The sequence below is a fragment of the Euprymna scolopes genome, chromosome 1, assembly GCF_053919585.1.
Source record: "Euprymna scolopes isolate OS-2025 chromosome 1, ASM5391958v1, whole genome shotgun sequence".
In the NCBI taxonomy this organism is placed as follows: domain Eukaryota; kingdom Metazoa; phylum Mollusca; class Cephalopoda; order Sepiida; family Sepiolidae; genus Euprymna; species Euprymna scolopes.
Genome location: NC_136482.1, coordinates 1,059,032 through 1,084,359, shown reverse-complemented (window position 1 = coordinate 1,084,359; position 25,328 = coordinate 1,059,032). Strand labels below are relative to the sequence as shown.

The 25,328-nt window shown below is 29.2% G+C and overlaps 1 protein-coding gene across 4 annotated transcripts in view; it reads right to left on the bottom strand.

The window, feature by feature from the left end:
- LOC145287754 (uncharacterized) overlaps positions 1-25,328 on the bottom strand; it is a 144,240-nt gene that overhangs the window by 17,085 nt on the left and 101,827 nt on the right. For all 4 annotated transcript variants that reach the window (XM_080136343.1, XM_080136505.1, XM_080135925.1 and 1 more), the window contains exons 9-10: positions 22,370-22,427; positions 20,696-20,874 (exon numbers count right to left, since the gene is read on the bottom strand). In XM_080136343.1, the coding sequence (XP_079992469.1) occupies positions 20,696-20,874; positions 22,370-22,427 (237 nt within the window). The remainder of the gene's footprint in view (positions 1-20,695; positions 20,875-22,369; positions 22,428-25,328) is intronic.

Sequence of the window (25,328 nt, the reverse complement as noted above, 5' to 3'; positions counted from 1 at the left end):
CCTACATTTACAGGGCTCTATCTTAATTGGTCTTCCTTTGCCTCTCAGTCTAGAAAAATAAACCTCATTAGCGCTCTTACACATCATGCACTCATGATTTGTTCACCAAACCATCTTGATGTGGAACTTGGTGAAATCACAAATATTTTTCTCAGCAATGGATATCCCATAAATATAATAAAAACTACTATTGAACGTAAAATTGCTACATTTAATAGTGTTAAACGTATTGGTCCATCACGTTGTCCTATTTATTTAAAATTACCATGGTTAGGTCCTGATGGCCTTCATATTGTTGAAAGGATTTCTTCTGCTACTCAACGTTGTTTTCCAGCTACTATGCTTAGAGTAGTTTAAACAACTCAAACCTTTTTCTCTTCTTTTCGTAAAGATGTTTTGCCAACCATTCAAAAGAATTCTGTTGTTTATAAATTTGTTTGTCAGTGTGGAGCTGACTACGTTGGCAAGAAATCCCAAAGATTGGAAATGAGAATATCCCAACACATCCCTCGGGATATTCGATTACACCAGGTTTCGAGAACATCCGGGCACTCCCAAGCTCATGAGTCCGCCATCGGTAATCACCTGATTAGTATAAATAGGTGTTCTGACCAATATTCCGATGGTTAGTTTTCTGTTTTATACAGTGCTAGGTCGAACTATCATCTCAATATCATTGAGGCGTTAGTCATTAATAACTCTCGACCTAGCCTGTGTAGACAAAAGATTTTGAAACATCAGTTGGAAATATTTACTGATTTAAAACCACCTGAACAGTGAGAATTATATATATATATATATATATATATATATATATATATATATTTTTTTTTTCTCTCACTGGTTTTCCAACTGAAACCAATTTCCCTCTTTCCTCATTCGATTCTTAGCTTTTAATTTATCATTCTAACGTTTCCTCTTAGAGGGTCAGACGATAAGGCCTTAAGGAAATTTTAACAATTCCACCTGCCCGTTTTTTTTTGTTTCTTTGATCCTTTTGATTTAAATTAAATTATGTTTCCTCTGAAATTTTTCCTTCCATTTTGCTGTACCGAAAATTTACTTACATATGTGTATATATATATATATATATATATATATATATATATATATATATATATATATGTATATATATGTATATATATATATATATATGTATATATATGTATATATATATATGTATATATATATATGTATATATATGTATATATATATGTGTATATATATGTATATGTATATATATATGTGTATATATATGTATATGTATGTATATGTATGTATATGTATATATATGTATATATATATGTATATATATATGTATATATATGTATATATGTATGTATATATGTATATATATATGTATATATATATATGTGTGTATATATATATGTATATATATATGTATATATATGTATATATGTATATATATATGTATATATACATATGTATATATATATATGTATATATATGTATATAAATTTTATTTATACAAACATTAATGGCTACATATGTGCATACATGTTTCTGTAATCACCCACGTTGGGGGATTACGTCTTCAGGCCAAGAATTACCGTCGAAAGTGATATTTCCACCAAATACATTTTCCTATTTCGTTTATCAAGTTAACATGCAACCTGGGTGGGAGTCATAAAATACGGTAAAAGGATGAGTGAGGTCTTTTGAAGATAATAAACATCTTTTTCTTTCCCTTTCCAAGCTAACTTTTGGTTTTTATGGCATAAGGTACTTGAGAATTTAGTTTTCTTGTCTTGGAGTCTGTAAGTTAAGAACCTTAGCGATGGTCAGCTAAGTTCTGACCGGTGCCTTTTAATCTACATCTACCCACACACACATGCAACACACATACAACACACACATACACACACATATTGATACGTATATCCAAAAGCGAATCCATGCTGTACGCTTTTATTTATTTATTTATTTTTTTTTTTTAATTTTTTTTTTTTTTCAACACACATACTGAAACTAGACAATAACTCTGAAACTACGTAGGAATAGAGCTAAGAATTACATTAAGGTAAATAAAACAAGACAAAAATAAATAAAATGAAATAAAAATAAAAATAAAATAAAATTAAAACAAATAAAATTAAAACAAATAAACAAACAAACTATGAATAAATATAAAAACGAAAGTTATCTAAATACCACATATACCTATATACATATATCAATATACTTATAAATGTCTAGATTTTGCCAGACCCGCGCATATATACACACACACATTACATACATACAGAGACGAATAATAGCGTATGTACAGCTAGTATATATATATATATATATATATATATAGGTAGCCATATTTTCGATTTATAAAATTATAAAACATAGCTATCTTCTATATATATAAAAGCCAAACGTCTGTGTGTATGTATGTATGTTTGTTTGTAACGCTAAAACTTTTGAAAGACGGAACCAAACTTGACAAATTTGGTATCATATCGAAGCCCCATCACCCGGATGACAAATATCGAAATTTCACGTCAAACAGACCACTAGAAGTTGGTCAACTGATCAGTTATCTTCAGGGGGGGCCCCAAAAACATGTCATTATCTATATATATAAAAGACAAATGTTTGTTTGTAACGCTAAAACTTGAGATGAAAGATTCCTCTCCCCTAAGAATAAAACATATGTTCAATATCTGCTTTTGTTTTTTCATTATTTATACGGTCCCGAGCAACGCCGGGTAGCCCTGCTAGTCTTCTATATATATAAATCTCAAACGTCTGTGAGTTTGTATGTTTGTATGTAACGCTAAAACTTTTGACAGACACAACCAGACTTGACAAATTTGGTATCAGATTGAAGCTTGATAACCCGGATGACAAATATCGAAATTTCACGTCAAACGGACGAGGAGAAAGGGGTAAACGTATCAGTTATCTCCAAGGGGGGCCCAAAAAAACCTGTCATTGTAATGCTTTTTATTACGTAATTCTTGAATGATCCAATGTAATTCATACGTAAAAAAAAAAAAAACGCTTCGTCATGTCACGTGACGTGACGTCACCGTCCACTAATGGCGAACAATTGTAAATAACAAGTTCTGTCTCCGATACTTTTGCATTTTCTCTTCTCCTTCGTTATATATATTATTAAACTTTATGACAATGTTTCCATCGTGATTAACTGGTTAAAAATATTATTTATACAAGAGTTTTAACGAAAAATGTCAGGAAAAAATGTACAGGAATAAAAAAATTCAGCTTTCAAAATATTAGACGATAATAAAAATATCATAATATTTATGTAATATAAAATAATTAGCCATTTTGTATATTACCACGTGACCTCATACCTCTTAAGCTGGAAGGGGGGGAGGAGTAAAACCAACACCGTCTCTCTCTCTCACACTTACTCTCTCTCTCTCACTTTCTCTATCACCCTCTTTCTATTTTTCTATTCGTTTAAAAACGCTTAGTCATGTCACGTGACGTGACGTCAACGTCCACTAATGGCGAATGCACCGCTTTTGGTTACTATGGAAACACTTAATTTAGGAACTAACTTCACTATACACCGCTTTCTCTTCCCCCCCTCTCTCTCTCTCTCTCACACACACTTTCACTTTAAAACCAGTCGGTGTGTTTTTTATTTTACGTACGTATTTTTATATTTTTATCTCACTGCTTTCTTTTTATTTATAGAACTTATTAAAATTTATTTAACTTCTGGCAACAGTTATTTATTTAACTTATATGCTAATACTTTTTGGGTACTAATATTTTTTTTTCAATGTTTACAGAATTGTTTTTTTTTTTTTAAATTTTTTTTATACTTTTTAATAGCATTTTCTTTTTTTTTTTCATGGGAAATTATTTTTCTATTCGTTTTAAGAAAATGCTATTAAAAAATAAACATTCGATAAATTCTGGCAACAGTTATTTATTTAACTCAATGCTACTATTTTTTTGTAAAAATATTTTGTTTCCATGAGGACGCTTATGTACACGAAAATTACAGTATACTAAAAATCATATTCGACAGTTTAAAGGCTTCCACATTTTTATTATTAAAAGCCATTCTTAATCTAGAACGGATCACTCTCTGCACTAGCATATAAAAAAATAGACTTTATAGATTCGATAACTCTAGAAGGGTCATAAAACTTTATTTTTAAAATTTCGATGTTTGACAAACAGTCCATTATGTCTGTAAAAGTTTGTTGAAAAATTCAAATAAAGTGTAGAATTCGATTAAAAAACAACACCGTCTTTTTTTTTTTTTTTAAATAAAACTAATTTTAAAATTTCGATGTTCGAAAAACAGTCCATAGCATTTTCTTTTTAAATTACAACGTTAATGTTTATGAATATTGAAATAAAATATATGTGTTTATTATTAAAAATAATTATTAATATTTAAAATAATATGTGTTCATTAATAAAAATAAATATTAATATTTAATATAAAATAAAATGTGTTTATTAATGAATATAAATATTACTATTTAAAATTATAAAATGTTTATTATTAAAAATAAATATTAATATTTAAAATAATAAAATGTGTTGATTATTAAAAATATATATTAATACTTAAAATAATAAAATGTGTTTATTATTAAAAATAAATATTAATATTTAAAATAAAATAACATGTGTTTATTATTAAAAATAAATATTAATATTTAAAATAATAAAATGTGTTTATTATTAAAAATAAATATTAATATTTAAAATAAAATAACATGTGTTTATTATTAAAAATAAATATTAATATTTAAAATAATAAAATGTGTTTATTATTAAAAATAAATATTAATATTTAAAATAAAATAATAAGTGTTTATTATTAAAAATAAAATAAAATGTGTTCATTATTAAAAATAAATAATAGTATTTAAAATAATAAAATGTGTTCATTATTAAAAATAATTATTAATATTAAAATAAAAATGTGTTTATTATTAAAAATAAATATTAATATTTAAAGTAGAATAAAATGTGTTTATTATTATAAATAAATATTAATATTTAAAATGAAATGTGTTTATTATTACAAATAAATATTTATATTTAAAATAATAAAATGTGTTTATTATTAAAAATAAATATTAATATTTAAAATAATAAAATTTGTTTATTATTAAAACGGGCACACTTAAAAAGAAAATAACCCCCTCCCTAATGCAGGAGAGAGAATGCTCCCTGCTTGATCCCCTTCTTTGGTTGGATGACTGCCACCTCCCTATAGCGAGGGGTAAAAAAAAAACCAAATCACCCCTTCAGCTCTTCCCTAATCTGCGTAGCACGGCTCCCTCTTACAGGGAGGGAAGGTCAACAGGTGGAGGAAAAATAGTTAACGCAGGTCATACCGCCTGACCAGCTAAAATCGCCTTTTTATATAAGGCAGACAGTCAGACTATTTGCCTTGAGGGCGGGCTAAGCCCTCCTACACCCCCCCAAGCTGAGAGCTGGGGATACTTCTCTCAGACGGGGTATGGGAGGACAGGGAGACCTTCCCTCTTTCAACTAAGAGATAGATATCCTTTTGTATGGTTGATTGACCCCCCCCCTGTCGGTTCCGCTTACTCCATTCGGAAAGAGATCAACCTTACACAAAAAAACAAAAAAAAATATGGGGAGAGGGAAGCCTTCCCGGGACCCCTTTCTGGGAGGAGAAGTTCCCCGGCTCCTACCTTTTGGGGAGTACTCAGCCCGCCCTCCAGTCAACCAAATAAAAAAAAAATTTACCCATCCCACCTTTGTGGGAAGATTGCTCAGCAAACCTTCTGAGCCACCATAAAAAAAAAGTTTCCTTCCCCAAGATGGGAAGGGAACGAGAAAGGAAAATTCTTAAAAATACAGGGTCCACACACGGTCTAACCCCTGGGGATCTAAAATAAACTTCTCATATACACCGACACACACAGACAGTCTGATTGATTCTTTGTTCAACAGATTATAAGAATAAAACACTGAGCCAACATTAACAATTCTGACTTATCATTCAGACATGATTACGAAACTTTTCCCAGAAGGAAAAGAATGCGAAATGCGCCATGGAAAAACCCTTTGTGTTACATACATGTTGGAGAGAGTCTTAAAAATAACTGTACAAAGACTTTATAGATTCGATAACTCTAGAAGGGTCATAAAACTTTATTTTTAAAATTTCGATGTTTGACAAACAGTCCATTATGTCTGTAAAAGTTTGTTGAAAAATTCAAATAAAGTTTAGAATTCAATTAAAAAAACAACACCGTCTTTTTTTTTTTTTTTAAATAAAACTAATTTTAAAATCTCGATGTTCGAAACACAGTCCATAGCATTTTCTTTTTAAATTACAACGTTAATGTTTATGAATATTGAAATAAAATACATGTGTTTATTATTAAAAATAATTATTAATATTTAAAATAATATGTGTTCATTAATAAAAATAAATATTAATATTTAATATAAAATAAAATGTGTTTATTAATGAATATAAATATTACTATTTAAAATTATAAAATGTTTATTATTAAAAATAAATATTAATATTTAAAATAATAAAATGTGTTGATTATTAAAAATATATATTAATACTTAAAATAATAAAATGTGTTTATTATTAAAAATAAATATTAATATTTAAAATAAAATAACATGTGTTTATTATTAAAAATAAATATTAATATTTAAAATAATAAAATGTGTTTATTATTAAAAATAAATATTAATATTTAAAATAAAATAATAAGTGTTTATTATTAAAAATAAATATTATTATTAAAAATAAAATAAAATGTGTTCATTATTAAAAATAAATAATAGTATTTAAAATAATAAAATGTGTTCATTATTAAAAATAAAAATTAATATTAAAATAAAAATGTGTTTATTATTAAAAATAAATATTAATATTCAAATAAAAATGTTTTTATTATTAAAAATAAATATTAATATTTAAAGTAGAATAAAATGTGTTTATTATTATAAATAAATATTAATATTTAAAATGAAATGTGTTTATTATTACAAATAAATATTTATATTTAAAATAATAAAATGTGTTTATTATTAAAAATAAATATTAATATTTAAAATAATAAAATGTGTTTATTATTAAAAAAGGGCACACTTAAAAAGAAAATAACCCCCTCCCTAATGCAGGAGAGAGAATGCTCCCTGCTTGATCCCCTTCTTTGGTTGGATGACTGCCACCTCCCTATAGCGAGGGGTAAGAAAAAAACAAATCACCCCTTCAGCTCTTCCCTAATCTGCGTAGCACGGCTCCCTCTTACAGGGAGGGAAGGTCAACAGGTGGAGGAAAAATAGTTAACGCAGGTCATACCGCCTGACCAGCTAAAATCGCCTTTTTATATAAGGCAGACAGTCAGACTATTTGCCTTGAGGGCGGGCTAAGCCCTCCTACACCCCCCCAAGCTGAGAGCTGGGGATACTTCTCTCAGACGGGGTATGGGAGGACAGGGAGACCTTCCCTCTTTCAACTAAGAGATAGATATCCTTTTGTATGGTTGATTGACCCCCCCCCCCCGTCGGTTCCGCTTACTCCATTCGGAAAGAGATCAACCTTACACAAAAAAACAAAAAAAAAATATGGGGAGAGGGAAGCCTTACCGGGACCCCTTTCTGGGAGGAGAAGTTCCCCGGCTCCTACATTTTGGGGAGTGCTCAGCCCGCCCTCCAGTCAACCAAATAAAAAAAAAATTTACCCATCCCACCTTTGTGGGAAGAGTGCTCAGCAAACCTTCTGAGCCACCATAAAAAAAAAGTTTCCTTCCCCAAGATGGGAAGGGAACGAGAAAGGAAAATTCTTAAAAATACAGGGTCCACACACGGTCTAACCCCTGGGGATCTAAAATAAACTTCTCATATACACCGACACACACAGACAGTCTGATTGATTCTTTGTTCAACAGATTATAAGAATAAAACACTGAGCCAACATTAACAATTCTGACTTATCATTCAGACATGATTACGAAACTTTTCCCAGAAGGAAAAGAATGCGAAATGCGCCATGGAAAAACCCTTTGTGTTACATACATGTTGGAGAGAGTCTTAAAAATAACTGTACAAAGACTTTATAGATTCGATAACTCTAGAAGGGTCATAAAACTTTATTTTTAAAATTTCGATGTTTGACAAACAGTCCATTATGTCTGTAAAAGTTTGTTGAAAAATTCAAATAAAGTTTAGAATTCAATTAAAAAAACAACACCGTCTTTTTTTTTTTTTTTTAAATAAAACTAATTTTAAAATTTCGATGTTCGAAAAACAGTCCATAGCATTTTCTTTTTAAATTACAACGTTAATGTTTATGAATATTGAAATAAAATACATGTGTTTATTATTAAAAATAATTATTAATATTTAAAATAATATGTGTTCATTAATAAAAATAAATATTAATATTTAATATAAAATAAAATGTGTTTATTAATGAATATAAATATTACTATTTAAAATTATAAAATGTTTATTATTAAAAATAAATATTAATATTTAAAATAATAAAATGTGTTGATTATTAAAAATATATATTAATACTTAAAATAATAAAATGTGTTTATTATTAAAAATAAATATTAATATTTAAAATAAAATAACATGTGTTTATTATTAAAAATTAATATTAATATTTAAAATAAAATAATAAGTGTTTATTATTAAAAATAAATATTAATATTTAAAATAAAATAATAAGTGTTTATTATTAAAAATAAATATTAACATTTAAAATAATAAAAGGTGTTTATTATTAAAAATAAATATTAATATTAAAAATAAAATAAAATGTGTTCATTATTAAAAATAAATAATAGTATTTAAAATAATAAAATGTGTTCATTATTAAAAATAAATATTAATATTAAAATAAAAATGTGTTTATTATTAAAAATAAATATTAATATTAAAATAAAAATGTGTTTATTATTAAAAATAAATATTAATATTCAAATAAAAATGTGTTTATTATTAAAAATAAATATTAATATTCAAATAAAAATGTTTTTATTATTAAAGATAAATATTAATATTTAAAGTAGAATAAAATGTTTTTATTATTATAAATAAATATATTTAAAATGAAATGTGTTTATTATTAAAAATACATATTTATATTTAAAATAATAAAATGTGTTTATTATTAAAAATAAATATTAATATTAAAATAAAATGTGTTTATTATTAAAAATAAATATTAATATTTAAAATAATAAAATGTGTTTATTATTAAAACGGGCACACTTAAAAAGAAAAGAACCCCCTCCCTAATGCAGGAGAGAGAATGCTCCCTGCTTGATCCCCTTCTTTGGTTGGATGACTGCCACCTCCCTATAGCGAGGGGTAATAAAAAAAACCAAATCACCCCTTCAGCCCTTCCCTAATCTGAGTAGCACGGCTCCCTCTTACAGGGAGGGAAGGTCAACAGGTGGAGGAAAAATAGTCAACGCAGGTCATACCGCCTGACCAGCTAAAATCGCCTTTTTATATAAGGCAGACAGTCAGACTATTTGCCTTGAGGGCGGGCTAAGCCCTCCTACCTTTTTGGGAGTGCTCAGCCCGCCCTCCAGTCAACCAAATAAAAAAAAAATTTACCCATCCCACCTTTGTGGGAAGAGTGCTCAGCAAACCTTCTGAGCCACCATAAAAAAAAAGTTTCCTTCCCCAAGATGGGAAGGGAACGAGAAAGGAAAATTCTTAAAAATACAGGGTCCACACACGGTCTAACCCCTGGGGATCTAAAATAAACTTCTCATATACACCGACACACACAGACAGTCTGATTGATTCTTTGTTCAACAGATTATAAGAATAAAACACTGAGCCAACATTAACAATTCTGACTTATCATTCAGACATGATTACGAAACTTTTCCCAGAAGGAAAAGAATGCGAAATGCGCCATGGAAAAACCCTTTGTGTTACATACATGTTGGAGAGAGTCTTAAAAATAACTGTACAACGCAGGGTATACCACCCGCCTCCTTCAGATTGGATTGGACAAAAATGAAATTAAAAGGAAACGAAATTAGAAACAGTCAGTTCTTTCTTATGCATCAAACAATTACATTTTCTGATATTCATTCAAACTAATTACTGAAAATCAATTATATATTTTCTTTACTAAAATATTACTGTTCTTGATTTCACCAAGTGGTGTGGATCTGTTTTTTACATTAACAATGTGCACAATATTTGAAGAATAAAGATATTTTTGTTTTTGTGTTTTAGGTGGTGAAGGTGATCTGGGGAGTGTTCTTTTTTTTTTCACAAAAAAGGTACTTTTTACGAATGGGTATCCAAGAAAATTACAGTATTTTGTCAGAAATTAAGGTCTTCATTGACCACTCTCAATACTATCAGAAATGAACAAAGTTAATTAAACAATCTACACAATACAAACTAACTGTTTTGTTGGTTTTTTATTCTAACTCCAAACTAACCCATAACTACATTTTTCTTTTATTTTGCAAATTTGATTTCCTTTAGTTTATATTGTGTAGCTGAATCAGAAATTGATTTCACTTTTGTCATTTGTAGTTAACATGCTATCAGCGCAATTACTACAGTTTAATCACACATGATCTACCAAAATAAAAACACTTCAGATAAAGTCTTAAATAGAATTCAGTTCCTTACATGACATCTGATGAAGTCAGTACAAACGTTACAAACTAATACTTGATTAACAATTTGACATTTACTGTACTACAATATCACATTTGTATAGAAGTAGAAATCTGGATACCTATTCTGATACCTAATAAAAGAAAGGACACTCTTTGGGGCGGATTTTGATGATAACAAGTCACTAATTAGAAATTATAATAAACATTCAAATAATTTAAGAATTTTACCAAAATAAAATTACTTGGTAATCACCCAATTTCTGCCACAAAATTTTGATTGGCAAAACTCATAAGCATAAAATATATATTTTCTAATTTCATCTTTTTTTTTTTTTTACATAATCTGGTTTGATTTGTTTTTTTTAGATAATCTGGTTTGATTTGTTTTCCTAAATATTCAAATCACTATATTTTGCTGCTTAATATCAAATACAGCAAATGAGTTATTTTTTATGCATCAAACAATTACATTTTCTCATTCATCCAAACTAATCACTGAACATCAATTTCATATTTTCTTCACTAAAATATTACTGTGCTTGATGTCATCAAGTGGAGCGGATCATTGTTTTTTTTTTTCATTTGTTTACACATTTTTTACAAATGTTTTTGAGAGTCCATACAAAGTTATAAGTGTTCAACATTTTTTTTCATTTGAATATATTTTGTCTAAGATTCTTAGCCTATGTCATTGCATACCAATTTGTTTCTTGAAAGTTAAGTTCACTGTAAAAACATCTGATACACCAAAATCCCTGATACCTGTTTCTTATAAGCGCCAAATAACTATCACTATTTCGATTTGTGTTTCATGAGAACAATTCAATATTGATACATTATAAGAAATATTTCCAGTGCTTTTTCTCTTTTTAGCAATACATATAGTTGGTTACTAATCAGAGGACTTAACTAACCCTATACTTTGCTTTACTTTGTTTTGTATTTATATTTTGTATTGTGTGGAATTAACAAAAATTCATATGCAGGAATCTGCTGATTCATTCCAAGAATCCCAATGCGACCAACAAACTGGAAAGACTACAATTTCTTTTTACTATGACCAATAAGAAAGCTCAAGGACTAAGTTGTTGGACTCCTCCTTATCACCATTTTAAAGTATTGTTAACAGTAAGTTTAACATTTTAAGTACAGAACAATATTTCTTTTGATATTTATAATGTTATTTCATTCATGCAATTTCATAATCCACCAACATTGTATAAGATTCAATTCCATTTGACACTTGAACACAACTTTTTATATAGTAAACAGCATTTATTTCTTTTCAGACATATTCTTATTTTATTTTATTTCCAGTACTATGTTTTATTTCATTTTGTGGACACTCATTTACCTCTCTGAGATGCTGCAGGGAACATGTAGAGTGATATATCAAACAAGAAGTGGTACTTTATGACAATAGGTATCTAGGATTTACACATACCAGTGTTGATAGTTTGAAATATTTACAGACTAACATTTTACACAATAAAAACACATGTACCTTTTTTTTCTTTTCCTTTGCTTATTTCTCGAACCTAAACTTATCATTAACTAACCCGTAACTTTGTTTACTTTGTTTTGCGTATATATTTTATATTGGGTAGAATTAACAAAACTTAATTTCGCTACCATCATTATTTGTAATGACATTCACTGTTAACATAAATAAAATCACTGGTAACAATCTTTGATACCGGTTTCGTATAAGCACCAAATAACTATCACTATTTCGATTTGCTTTTTCATGATATGTTAATCTTGATACATTATAATAAACATTTCCATTCACTGGTCGTTTGCTAAGCTTAGCTTTACATCATTTTTTCACAATGTTTCTCTACTTGCTTTCAGCATGAGAGCAGATCATATTCTAAACGTTTCATGCATATCACACAAACTTATAATATTTGATCAACATTTGACTAACAATTTTTTGCCAATTTCCTTCAACATTCTCATTACCATTAGTACAGTTTACATTTTGTCTTTAAAATGAAGCTGTATATGTTTCCTATTACTTGGAAACCAGATTTGTAAAAATCCCATTTTTTTTTTCACTCTGAGAATTTTCATTATATTTCTTTGACCAACGATTTGTTTTCAATGGACTTGATAAGTGCTAATATAGAGAGAAGAGAAACAGGGTGAGAGAGAGGCAGAAGAGAAAGTTGTTCCATCCTCTTTCCCAAATTTGACTACTGTGCGCGTTTGAACTCTCATCCTCGAGTTGCCTATTGGCCTTGATAAGTGCTAATATAGATAGAAATACCTATTCTGATACCTAATAAAAGAAAGGACACTCTTTGGGGCGGATTTTGATGATAACAAGTCACTAATTAGAAATTATAATAAACATTCAAATAATTTAAGAATTTTAACAAAAATAAAATTACATGGTAATCACCCAATTTCTGCCACAAAATTTTGATTGGCAAAACTCATAAACAGAAAATATATATTTTCTAATTTCATCTTTTTTTTTTTTTTTTTTTTTTTTTTTTTTTACATAATCTGGTTTGATGTTTTCCTAAATATTCAAATCACTATATTTTGCTGCTTAATATCAAATACAGCAAATGAGTTATTTTTTATGCATCAAACAATTACATTTTCTCATTCATCCAAACTAATCACTGAACATCAATTTCATATTTTCTTCGCTAAAATATTACTGTGCTTGATGTCATCAAGTGGAGCGGATCATTTTTTTTTTTTCATTTGTTCACACATTTTTCCAATTTATATATATTTTGTCTAAGATTCTTAGCCTATGTCATTGCATACCAAGCTGTTTATTAAAAGTTAAGGTTCACTGTAAACACATATGTTACACCAAAATAAAAACGCTTCAGATAATGTCTTGATATTCAATTCAGTTTCTCACATGACATCTTATGAAGTTAGTAGAAATGTTACAGACTTTTGAATCTCAAACATTTTCAATACTGAGCACTGATATTTTCTTTTTTGGAATATAAGCACATTCATGATTTTTTTTTTTTACAAACGTCAACAAATTTCACATTGTGTAGCAATGTACTGAAACAATTATAAAAATATTTGTTTTTATTTTGGATGATGCAGGGCATCCGGAGAGAGATGTTTCTAACAAAATGAAAGTATAATTTTTAGCAATAGGTATCTAGGAAAAGGCCACTACATATGTTATAAATTCCAAATTTCCACAACCTGGCAAACACGCTAGCAAATTTAGATTTGCAATTACAGAATATGATTCTAATTTTTTCCTTTGCTCTTTATTCTAACACTACACTAAGTTTACTGTGTTATTTCGCTACAGTTGATATTGTGTAGAACAATAAGAAAATCATAGTGAACAATGCATTCAACAAAATTTCACACACATTTCTAGATACCTATATCTAATAAGTTCAAAAGAAAGGACACACTTAGGGAGGTATTTTGGTGGTCAAGTCACTAAATAGAGATTAGCTGGTTTCCCGGCATAGCCCAGGATGTAATAAAGATTGACTGAAATACATGTTCTAGCTGGTTTCTAGGCGTTGCCAGGGATGTAATATAGACACATTATGTTGTATATTACCTGTTCTCTTCTCCCTAAGGTAAAACAATTTCATATACATGCTGTAAATTACCTACGCTAGGGATAAAACATGAACAATACCAGTCCTAGGGTAGATAAAACAAATAATACATAGAGATGAAAGATTCCTCTTCCCTAAGAATAAAACATATATTCAATATCTGCTTTTGTTTTTTCATTGTTTTTACGGTCCCGAGCAACGCCGGGTAGCCCTGCTAGTCTATATATATAAAAGCCAAACGTCTGTGTGTATGTATGTATGTTTGTTCGTAACGCTAAAACCTTTGAAAGACGGAACCAAACTTGACAAATTTGGTATCATATCGAAGCCCCATCACCCGGATGACAAATATCGAAATTTCACGTCAAACGGACCACTAGAAGTTGGTCAACTGATCAGTTATCTTTGAGGGGGGCCCCCAAAAAACCTGTCATTATCTATATATATAAAAGACAAATGTTTGTAACGCTAAAACTTGAGATGAAAGATTCCTCTCCCCTAAGAATAAAACATATGTTCAATATCTGCTTTTGTTTTTTCATTGTTTATACGGTCCCGAGCAACCCCGGGTAGCCCTGCTAGTCATCTATAAAAGTCAAACAAATAAAATCTCATAGCTTAAAGGGAAATAACTCATTAGTTAAATGAACACTTACTTCCGGTTTTAAACGCAGTCGATGTTTGTTATAATAATAATTAAAAATAAATTACAGAAATCAACTCTATATAATATTTCTAAATATAATACTAAAAATAATCATTAATAATTTCCATTAAAAATTTAGAGCTTATTATTAAAACAGATTTTCTGTAATGTAATATTTAAATGAGATAACTTCTTAACGTTGATTCCTTTCGAATAAATAGTATATATAGGAATCATGCGGAAATAAACGTATATGAAAGTCTGTGAAACAGCGTACCTTTTTTATATATTAACCAAATTGTGAACAGACAAACAGGCAGGAATACAACTTTATTATATAAAATATATTGGTAAATTACATTCCAATGACCAAAAGATAGTATCAGTCTACAATTATGATTTTTTTTTTAATTGTTTTTTTTATATTTTTAATTAAAATATTGGCGATTGCCTATATTTTAATTAAATTATCGTCTTATTTCGCCATCATGATGGAAAATATAGTCCTTGTGCCTTCATAATGATGCTGAAACATGTGTAAGACAATAATTAAAAAATATAGGCATTTGCCTCTATCATAACTAAAAAAAATAAAAGTATAAATACAAAAAGAATAAAAAATAAACAAAAGAATATATATGAAAAATTAAATTTTTTCCTTAAGCCATGGATTTTCAATGAATGGTTCATCTTATTGGAGGAAATGTCTTTAGCAAAATAAATATAGGTAATTATAAATTTTGCTTATTAGCATATAAATCTAAAATGACCACATGAACAGGATATTCCATGGTTAAATGAATGAGGATACAGGAACAGTTGTAAAAGCCAAAGCAATAAATACTGGTATATGCCAGACTGAATTGTGGGATTTTTTTTATTCAAAGTTTTCATTTATATTATCAGTCTATCTCATGTCGAGCTTTCTTTATCTGATCGGAATTGTCTTATGAATATTGATACTAAGAGTTACATGGGCTTTAGTATTGTACAGCATTGTAATATTTATATCTATATATACATATATATTATATATACAAACTTCCTACCATATTTTTCCTAAACACATCGAGCAATACCTTAACACATCAATACATAATCTTAAGGACAGAGCAACTTACTTATGAACTATCGCAAAATTACTAGCAAACGATCTATATTCGAATCATTCTCTCTCCAATAACACAACTTCCAAAATCAGACAATGGATAAAATCCTTCAACTCCGATTATAACAAAAAACTTCTCAAAAAATTATCCAACTTAATTTCCAATAGCAAGTGGAGTTCCATCGGACGGCCTGAACTTATTCAAAATCTCACCAAATAATCATTAACAAACATTGAAACAGAAGTCCTTAGCTTTGGTTTGAAATTCGCAACAGGGATCTTTCCTAAAAAAAACAATTAACATGATCTCCCATAACTACAGACATGAAGACACTGACGTCATGAAAGGTTTTATCCAAGGCATTATATCCGCGACTGCCACTCAAACCATAGCAGCTTAAACCATAGCAGCTCCGACATAGGCGCGAACCCAGGTCGTCGCACTCATGAAGTGTGCAATACTGACGACATAAAAATATAAGCCATGGCGCAATCCATTGACTATGCCTCGATTTTTTTAAAATTCGTATATTTTTTTTTTTTTTTTAATCGAGGCACAGTTAATGGATTGCGCCGTGGCCCATATGGTTAGGTCGTCAGTATTGCATGAGTGCGACGACCTGGGTTCGCGCCTATGTCGGAGCACGTCACTGATGAGATGCAGTACACCGAAACCCACTTTGGGTCAGCGTTGTCCGTTGTCGATGCAATTGCTCGATTCTATCTAATTCTGGGTTCTAACTTTATCGTGAAAGGTGTATGTGAACAGGTATTTATATATAAATATCATATATACATAAATATAAATATTATATATACATATATATTATATATATTATATATGCATATATATATTATATATACATATATATTGTATATATATATATTGTATATACATATATATATTGTATATATATATATATATGCATATATATATTGTATATACATATATATATTGTATATACATATATATATATTGTATATATATATGCATATATATATATATATTGTACATATATATATGTATATGTATATTGTATATATATATATATATATATGCATATGTATATATATATATATATATGCATATGTATATTGTATATATATATATATATGCATATTGTATATATATATATGCATATATATTATATATGCATATATATATATTGTAATAACATAACAGATCCTTTGTTCGATAACATGCATGCCCATTGGCTGATAGGAAGGGGCGCGGTGGATACTAGAAAGCTGATTGGCTAACTAAAATCCTCAACATATATAAAAACAAGAAGCAACCACAGAATTCGCGCATGAGCCTGACGAATCCTATAGTGGATGAAACGCAGAATATTCAGTGTAGCTTAATCGCCATATATATTTTATAAATTACTAACTAGCTCTACCTATGTATTGAGCACTTTTGAAGTAAATACTTAAAGTTTACGCATAAATCTATACTTTCGTATATTAATTTTATGTGATTAAATGAAGTAGTTATATTGTATATATATATATATATATATATATATTTTTTTTTTTTTTTACAAAGGCATCACCACATTATCAAGGCCCAGAGGCCACTCAAGGATAAGGGTTAAAGAGTGTACAGTAGAAATTGGTCAATATAGTAATCATTAGTAATGAAAATTTGGTAAATTTAATAACTTATATGGAACGGCTCATCAAGAACTTATTTACTTTAGACTTGAACACATATATTATATATGCATATATATATTGTATATATATATATATATATATATATTATATATGCATATATATATATTGTATATATATATATATTATATATGCATATATATATATATATATTGCATATATATATATATTGTACATATATATATATATATTATATTTACATATATATATATTGTATATATATATATATTCATATATATATATTGTATATATATATATTATATATTCATATATATATATTGTATATATATATATATTATATATATTATATATGCATATATTATACATACATATATATATTATATATAAATATATATATTTATATATATATACATTAGGCACCACCAAAAATGGCCGAAAAATTAAGTTGTTGTTGTTTTTTAAAACGAAATTACATTTATTAAAATCCATTATTTCTGAGTAACTTTTTTTTTTCCAGAAAGATAAAACCCTGAATTTTATCATATAGAAAACAGAATAATGTAAAACTTTTTCTACTATTTTTAATTAAATTTTAAATGTTAAATTTTCCCAAAAAGTTAACAATTGACATTTTTTGTCTTGCACAAAAAAAGTACATAAATATTTTTTAAAAAAGGTTTTTGAAATAATTAATTTATTGATTTGTTGTCTAACTAAGATTTATGATGATTTTCTATGAGAATAGGCAAAAATATTATAATATAAGTACCTGGATTTCAAATAATTCCACTTATTCATATAGGCAACCAGTTATTTCGCGTCGATCTAGAGTCTAGATCGACACTGTTTACGTTTGTATTCGATAAAAAGCAAACTATGGAAGACCAAACAGGCCAAAAAAACTTATTTTTCAGTAACGAAAATTTCAATGAATTATAAACGCTGAAGCTGGCCAGTACCAGATAGGTGACCATTTGTATGAGTTTGGTTTTTAATGTGTATGTGTGTGGGGGCCAGGCTCCCCAAAATGGGGGAGGGGCAATTTAAAGCAGAATAAAAAAAAAATATTTCAGCGCGTTTGGTCCACCGTAGTCGAAAGGCGGCAAACGTTTTCAAACGGGATCGAAAAAATGATGCTATTTTTAACACAAAGGGCACAATATTTATCAAATTTTTTTTTTTTTTGTATCGATTCTTCAAAGCATGCCCTGTTTAATAATGGTCATACATTATTCGGCTCGCTAAAAAGAAATTGTTAATTTATTTATCAAAGATTTTAAAATGGCTTTTTTCGTATAAATATTAAAAAATTTTTTTTTTTGTTTTGCTTAAATTAAATCAATTATTTTACTTAACATATTCACCGAATTTCACACTTCAAAACTCAAAAGCGGGATAATTAAACACAATCGAAGTTCTTATATTCAGACGTCAAAATAAGGTATGCAAACAATTTTTTTTTTTTAATCTATATTTTTGTCCCTTACAACAACACAATATGTTGTGTTCAGTTTCAGATAATTATTTTAAGCATATTTGTACCACCTCAAAACAAGGGGGGTTTGTAAGTAAAAAAAAAAATATATATATATAAATATCGTTTATGAAAAATAAGTACACTGTTATAAAGTTCATTCTTCTCTTAATAATCGCTGAAAATTTCGTATTGATGGGATAATTACCTGATTTTTGGTAGATTTTTAAAAAGACGGTCCGTCAAAAAGTACTTACCTGCTCCCCCAGTATTGGCGGTGCCTAATATACATATATATATATTATATATATACACATATATATATATTATATGCATATATATATATATATGTATATTATATATACATATATTATATATATATATATACATATATTATATATACATATATATATACATATATTATATATATATATATTATATATACATATATATATTATATATACATATATAAATATTATATATACATATATAAATATTATATATACATATATATATATACATATATGTATTATAGATACATATATGTATTATATATACATACATAAGACTCAATTTTTTGAATTCATAGTAATATATTACAAATACAATATAGAAAATTTAAATGTATTATAAGATAATATTTATTTCTAACTAATTTTAACATGATAACATACAGATAGTTTTAAAACTTTATATATAACCTTTTTTTTTTATTTATCTTTTAATAGACTTATTTTCCATGACTCAATTAACTCTATGACGCGCGCATAATCTTCATTTTCTTTCCCTTCTCTTTCTCAGAGATTCTAGACTAATTAAACCATATGACAGGCAGTGGATGGTCACTCTCTTCTTTTTTCTTTCTTCTTCTCTTTCCCTTACGCGCAGTTTATTTCCTTCTCTCTATGTCCATATATTTCTCCCTCTTCTTCCTAGGTTAGTAAACGCATGTCAAGGCATTTATGTGTAAGAACGTGCATATTTAGGGGCGTGTGTGTGTGTGTTGCGTGTGTGTGTGTGTCTGTGGTTACGTCGGGCTACTGGACAGCCGTTATAAGTGTCATAATGTTCTTGTTGTTGTTTTTTTTAAAAAATCCCTCCCACCCTCTCTATAAAATGTATTAAGTGGATTGCTACTACCACCCCCTCTGGTTTTTGACGGTCGGGGCCTGATTCTTTTTCTTTCTTTATTTTAGTATCAAAAATGTAATTGTCTAGTTTAGATGCTTGAAAATACCATAAGGTTGAAATAAATTATTGCATCGACAATTATGTAATTTCCGTGTTATATTTTTATATTATATATATAGATATATATATATAGATATATATAGATATATATATATATATATATATATATATATATATATATATATATATTGACTATGAGCTGGAGTTGCATTTCAAGGGTCAAAACGCATCTCAATATTATTTTATTTTTTTTACCCACCTTCAACCCAACCAAGGCACATTGCCATTTGAACGTAAGGGACTTCTAATTGGGACGATGCCTATAAAAGATTAAGATGTTGGTTTACGTTGCATCTGAACTTCTGCATATCAGTATTATAAGATGAGATGTGTACTCCAGCTAACATAGGAACAACAGAAAAGCTAGTTAACGATGATATAACTCACCTGTTGTCTTTACCCGGATACATCTGAGTGTATTCCAATCTATTCTTTTTTGCAAACAGCATGAATCCATTCATTGGACGTTTCGCTTTTAAAGAATCCGTTTTAATTGCAATCTGTTTCTTAGCTTGGTTCTCTTGGTTACGTCTTTCTAGATTCTCTTGCTCAAGGTCACGTCGATGCTAGAAGATAAAAAACATCAAATTATAAAATGCAATTTTGCTTATTTTAGGATGAGGAAGTTTTCAGGAAATAAACGATGGATAAACATCAAGTGAAGTGTGAACTGGGTCATTGGATTTTTGTACAAATTCAAGGATTATATTTGGTTCGACTTTGACATATTTAGCTAACGACGGTTGCTAAGGCTTCAATGAATCATCTCATTTTTTTTGCAAGTTTGATCATGGGGGGGGGGCACCTAAAAAAAAAAAAAAAATTCCCATCACATATTTAAAGAAAACTGCTTTTAAAATATAAATTAACTTAAAGATGAATAAGTATCAAAAATTTCATGAAAATCTGACCATTGATTGATTTTTGCTAGATTTTTTAAACATGGGTATGTTTACACTTGCAAAATAATCACACCATAGGAATGTTGTTTTAAGGCATTAATAATGTAAACACAATTTATATTTCACATTTTCATTATTTTTGTGCTCACGATCAGAAGAGAGAGAATCAGAAAGATTTTGGTCATTGTTGGCCTTTGAAGTGTTGCCAAAGATTGTGGTATCATCTGCATGAATATCCACGAATGATCTAAGAATGTGATTTGGGAGATCATTAATGAAGATCAAGAGAGGTGGGCCCAGCATGGAACCCTCTGGCCTGCTTGGATAGGATTAAAACTGCTATTTGTTAGACAATGTTCACTTGTTACCATAAAGACTCAATGCCTCTATCCACTGCGCCACATGTCCCAAATCATCTGAAGAAGGCCAGAGGATGAGTTAGCTAAAATGGGGTAAAACAACAACTATGAGGATGAGGATAACAGTCAGCAAAAGAATGAATATACAAATTATGAAGCCTCATCTCAATAGATTAAAAAATTTTAAATCTGATTCTTTAATTGTTCACTTTTTAAACTGAAAAATATAGAATAAACAGATAAATTGTTTTAAAAAAACACACACTTTTAGATGCAAAATAAAACAAATTTTCTTTTTCTTTTTTTTTTTCCTAATTAATTTCAGATTTAAAATCCTTTGTCAGAGAAATAGTTCTTAAGTGTTGGTCTTTTTTTCCTCGGAAGTAAAAAAATCCATCCTCGTGTTGTTATTGAGATTGCGCTGGCTGGTAATGCATGCAAGAACTCTCTATTTTTTAAATATTTTTTTATTAAACTGAAATGATGCGTGTTCGCCCAATATGAAGCTGAAAATGTGCTGACTCTTAAAAGTATCTTGAATAAAGTGAAAAATATAGAATAAACAGACAAACTGTTTTGAAAAAAACATGCTTTTAAATGCAAACTAAAACAAATTATATTTTTTCCACTACTTTATTATGTAGACACAACAAGAAGTTATTATTTTGACCAGATTATAACTAGAAACAGATTTAAAATTTTGGCCAATTTTGTACAGATTTTGTTTTTATTATTAAAAATTGAAATCGACTTATTGATAAGAGATATCCAAAGATACATAATAAACATAGATGTCATACCTTGGCCATGTTGCTCAAGGCCAATACTGCAGAGGAGTCTGAAGGAGTGAAGTCTAACCTGAAACAAAAAGAAAATAAACATTTTGGTTTTAATACATTAACAACTGTGAATCAATTTGTTTTTTAAACACTGAAACAAAAATAGAATATAGATATTATCTCTATATTAATAAAACTAGACTTTTTGTCTGGGCAAAAGTTATAATCTGTTGACTTAGAATGAATACTTTATGTCAAATGGATGGTTGAATATGGTTAAACTTGTGCTCATTTTTGCACTAAATAATAATCCTTATTAATCCCGATTTTGAAAGGATACCATAATACTTAGCTTGCTGCACCTTATCATAGCAAAGATCCATATAAAATTTCAGCTAGATCAGTCCGAGAACTTTCAAGAAAATTTCTAGAATAAATGTCGTATTGTAGTGACTAATCCCTATCGAATGGATTATAACACTTAGTTCGCTGTACCTTATCATAACAAAGGTCCATACAAAATTTCCATTAGATGGTCCAGTAGTTTTCAGAAAAAAAATGAAACAGACAAAGAGACAAACCAACTTAAAAAAAATATTGAATAAATTGTGTGACCCCTTATCATATATCAGTGTATTTCTTGTGTCAACATAACGTACACATTTCTTTTTTTATTATCAACCAATTATTTTTTTTACTAAACACATTTTTTAAAATGCAATTTAAAACATAATTTAATTACCAAATTATATCCACTAGAATGCATTTCTGCTTCGTTATAAAAGAAACCATTCATTTTAATCTTTTGTTAATGATCCTTTTAAATTTGAAAGCATTTAAATCGTCAAATAGAAAATCATTTAAAATGATGTCAAAAATTCTTAGCAATTTATATCATAAATCATATATTTAGAGATTGATTGTTTTAGCAGCAATTTTCATCCAATAATTTTATAAATAGAGTTTAAAACAACATTTCTGGAACAAAAAATTTAATTTTTTGGCTTTTTTTTTTACAGTGATCACCACTTATCAAGGCCCGGAAGCCACTCAGGGATAAGGGTTATTGCAAGTACATTACGTCAGTGTGGAGATTTGATGAAGTGTTTACTTAAGGCGGCGGTTCATTAGGAATTTGTTAACGTTGGACTTGAACACATCCAAGTTGTAGTCCGGTGGGAAGCAGGCAGACGGAACAGAGTTCCACAGGCGTGCAGTTCTAAGAAATCCACGTTTTGATTTAGGTACAGATATAGAGTGGGGGAAATTTTTCACAGTGGATTCAGCTAGACGGGTGTTTTTCGTGAAAGATTGTCGAGGGGGGACCAGAGATTGGAGTTCAGATGAGCACCTGCCATGGAAATAGCGATAAAACAAGGATAGGCTGGCAACGTCTCTTCTGTGGGAGAGAGGTTGCAGGGTAGAGAAAAAGGCATCCCCCACTAAGCCACGAAGTCTATTTTGTACTCTGTAAAGGCAGGATAGGCTGTTTTTAGCAGCTCCTGCCCAGATATGGCAACAGTATTCCATCCTTGGACGTACTTGGCTTTTATATAGATAGAGGATTGCATCAGTAGTGAGATATCTTCTGGAGCGGTAGAAGGATCCCACCATCTTTCCAGCGACCTTGGCAACAGACTTGATGTACGTGTTCCATTTCAGATCAGGAGTAAAGGTCAAACCCAGAAGCTTGTCCCACACGGGGCCTCACCCAGAGGAGAGGCATCCATCACAATTGATGCCAGATAGGGATCAGAGCGTTGATAATGTAAGGATAGGAGTTTGATTTTGGATGCATTAAAGGTAACCAGCCACGTCTTCCCCCGCTGAACCACGTGCTCGTGATCAGAGGAGAGAGAATCAGAGAGAACTTTGTTATTTACAGCCTTTGATGTGTTGCCGTAGATGGTAGTGTCATCAGCATAGATGTCAATGAATGATTTAAGTATGTGTTTAGGGAGGTCATTCATATAGATCAGGAAGAGAGTTGGGCCCAGGATTGACCCCTGAGGGACTCCAGCATTTATATTGCAGGCCTCCAATTTTTGTCCATCTATCACTACTCTTATGAGCCTATCGGAGAGAAATGATTTAATGATTGAGAAAACATTTCCAGTTATACCGTAGCTGGAAATCTTGTGAAGTAGACCCTTATGCCATACCTTGTCGAAGGCCTTTGATATGTCAAGAGCAATTGCCCTAGAAAGGAAGCCTTTGTCAAGAGATTCACTAATCCTGTGGGATATAACCGTCAGCACATCTGCGGTAGATCTTGCAGAACGGAAACCATATTGTGTGTCACTAAGAAGGTTATTCCTGTTGAGGTGGTTGACTATTTCTCTATTTAATATGGATTCCAGCAACTTACTCATAACACACAGGAGACTTATTGGCCTGTATTGAGAGGGAGATGACTTATCACCTGAATTCTTAAATACAGGGCAAACTGATGAGGTCTTCCAGGGAGTCGGAAAGCACTTCTCCTTAAGGCAGCGCTTAAATAGTTTCGTAAGTATGGGAGCAAGTTCTGGTTGAAGCTTTTTTAACACTATAATTGGAATGCCATGATGAGGCTTGTAATAAAAAAGCTAATAATCAAAAAAATCCTGAAATCATGACGATTTCATAAGGTTTTTCTACTCTTCCTAATATTCCACTGAAACTGTTTGCAAGAACCAAGAAGAGATGCTAATAAACACAACTAGAATCTTCAACCAGAATATCTGAATGGAATTTGATATGGAAAAATGTGCATTGCATATTATGAGAAGGGGAAACTGGAGACAACAGAAGACAGGAAACCAAACAGAGATAAGGACACTAGGTGAACATGACAGCTACAAATATTTGGAAGTTCTCAAAGCAGACACCATCAAACCAACAGAAATGAAAAAGAAAATTGGAAAGGAATACCTTAGAAGAACAAGAAAACTTCTAGAAACTAAACTATGCAGTAGAAACCTAATAAAAGGTATAAAAA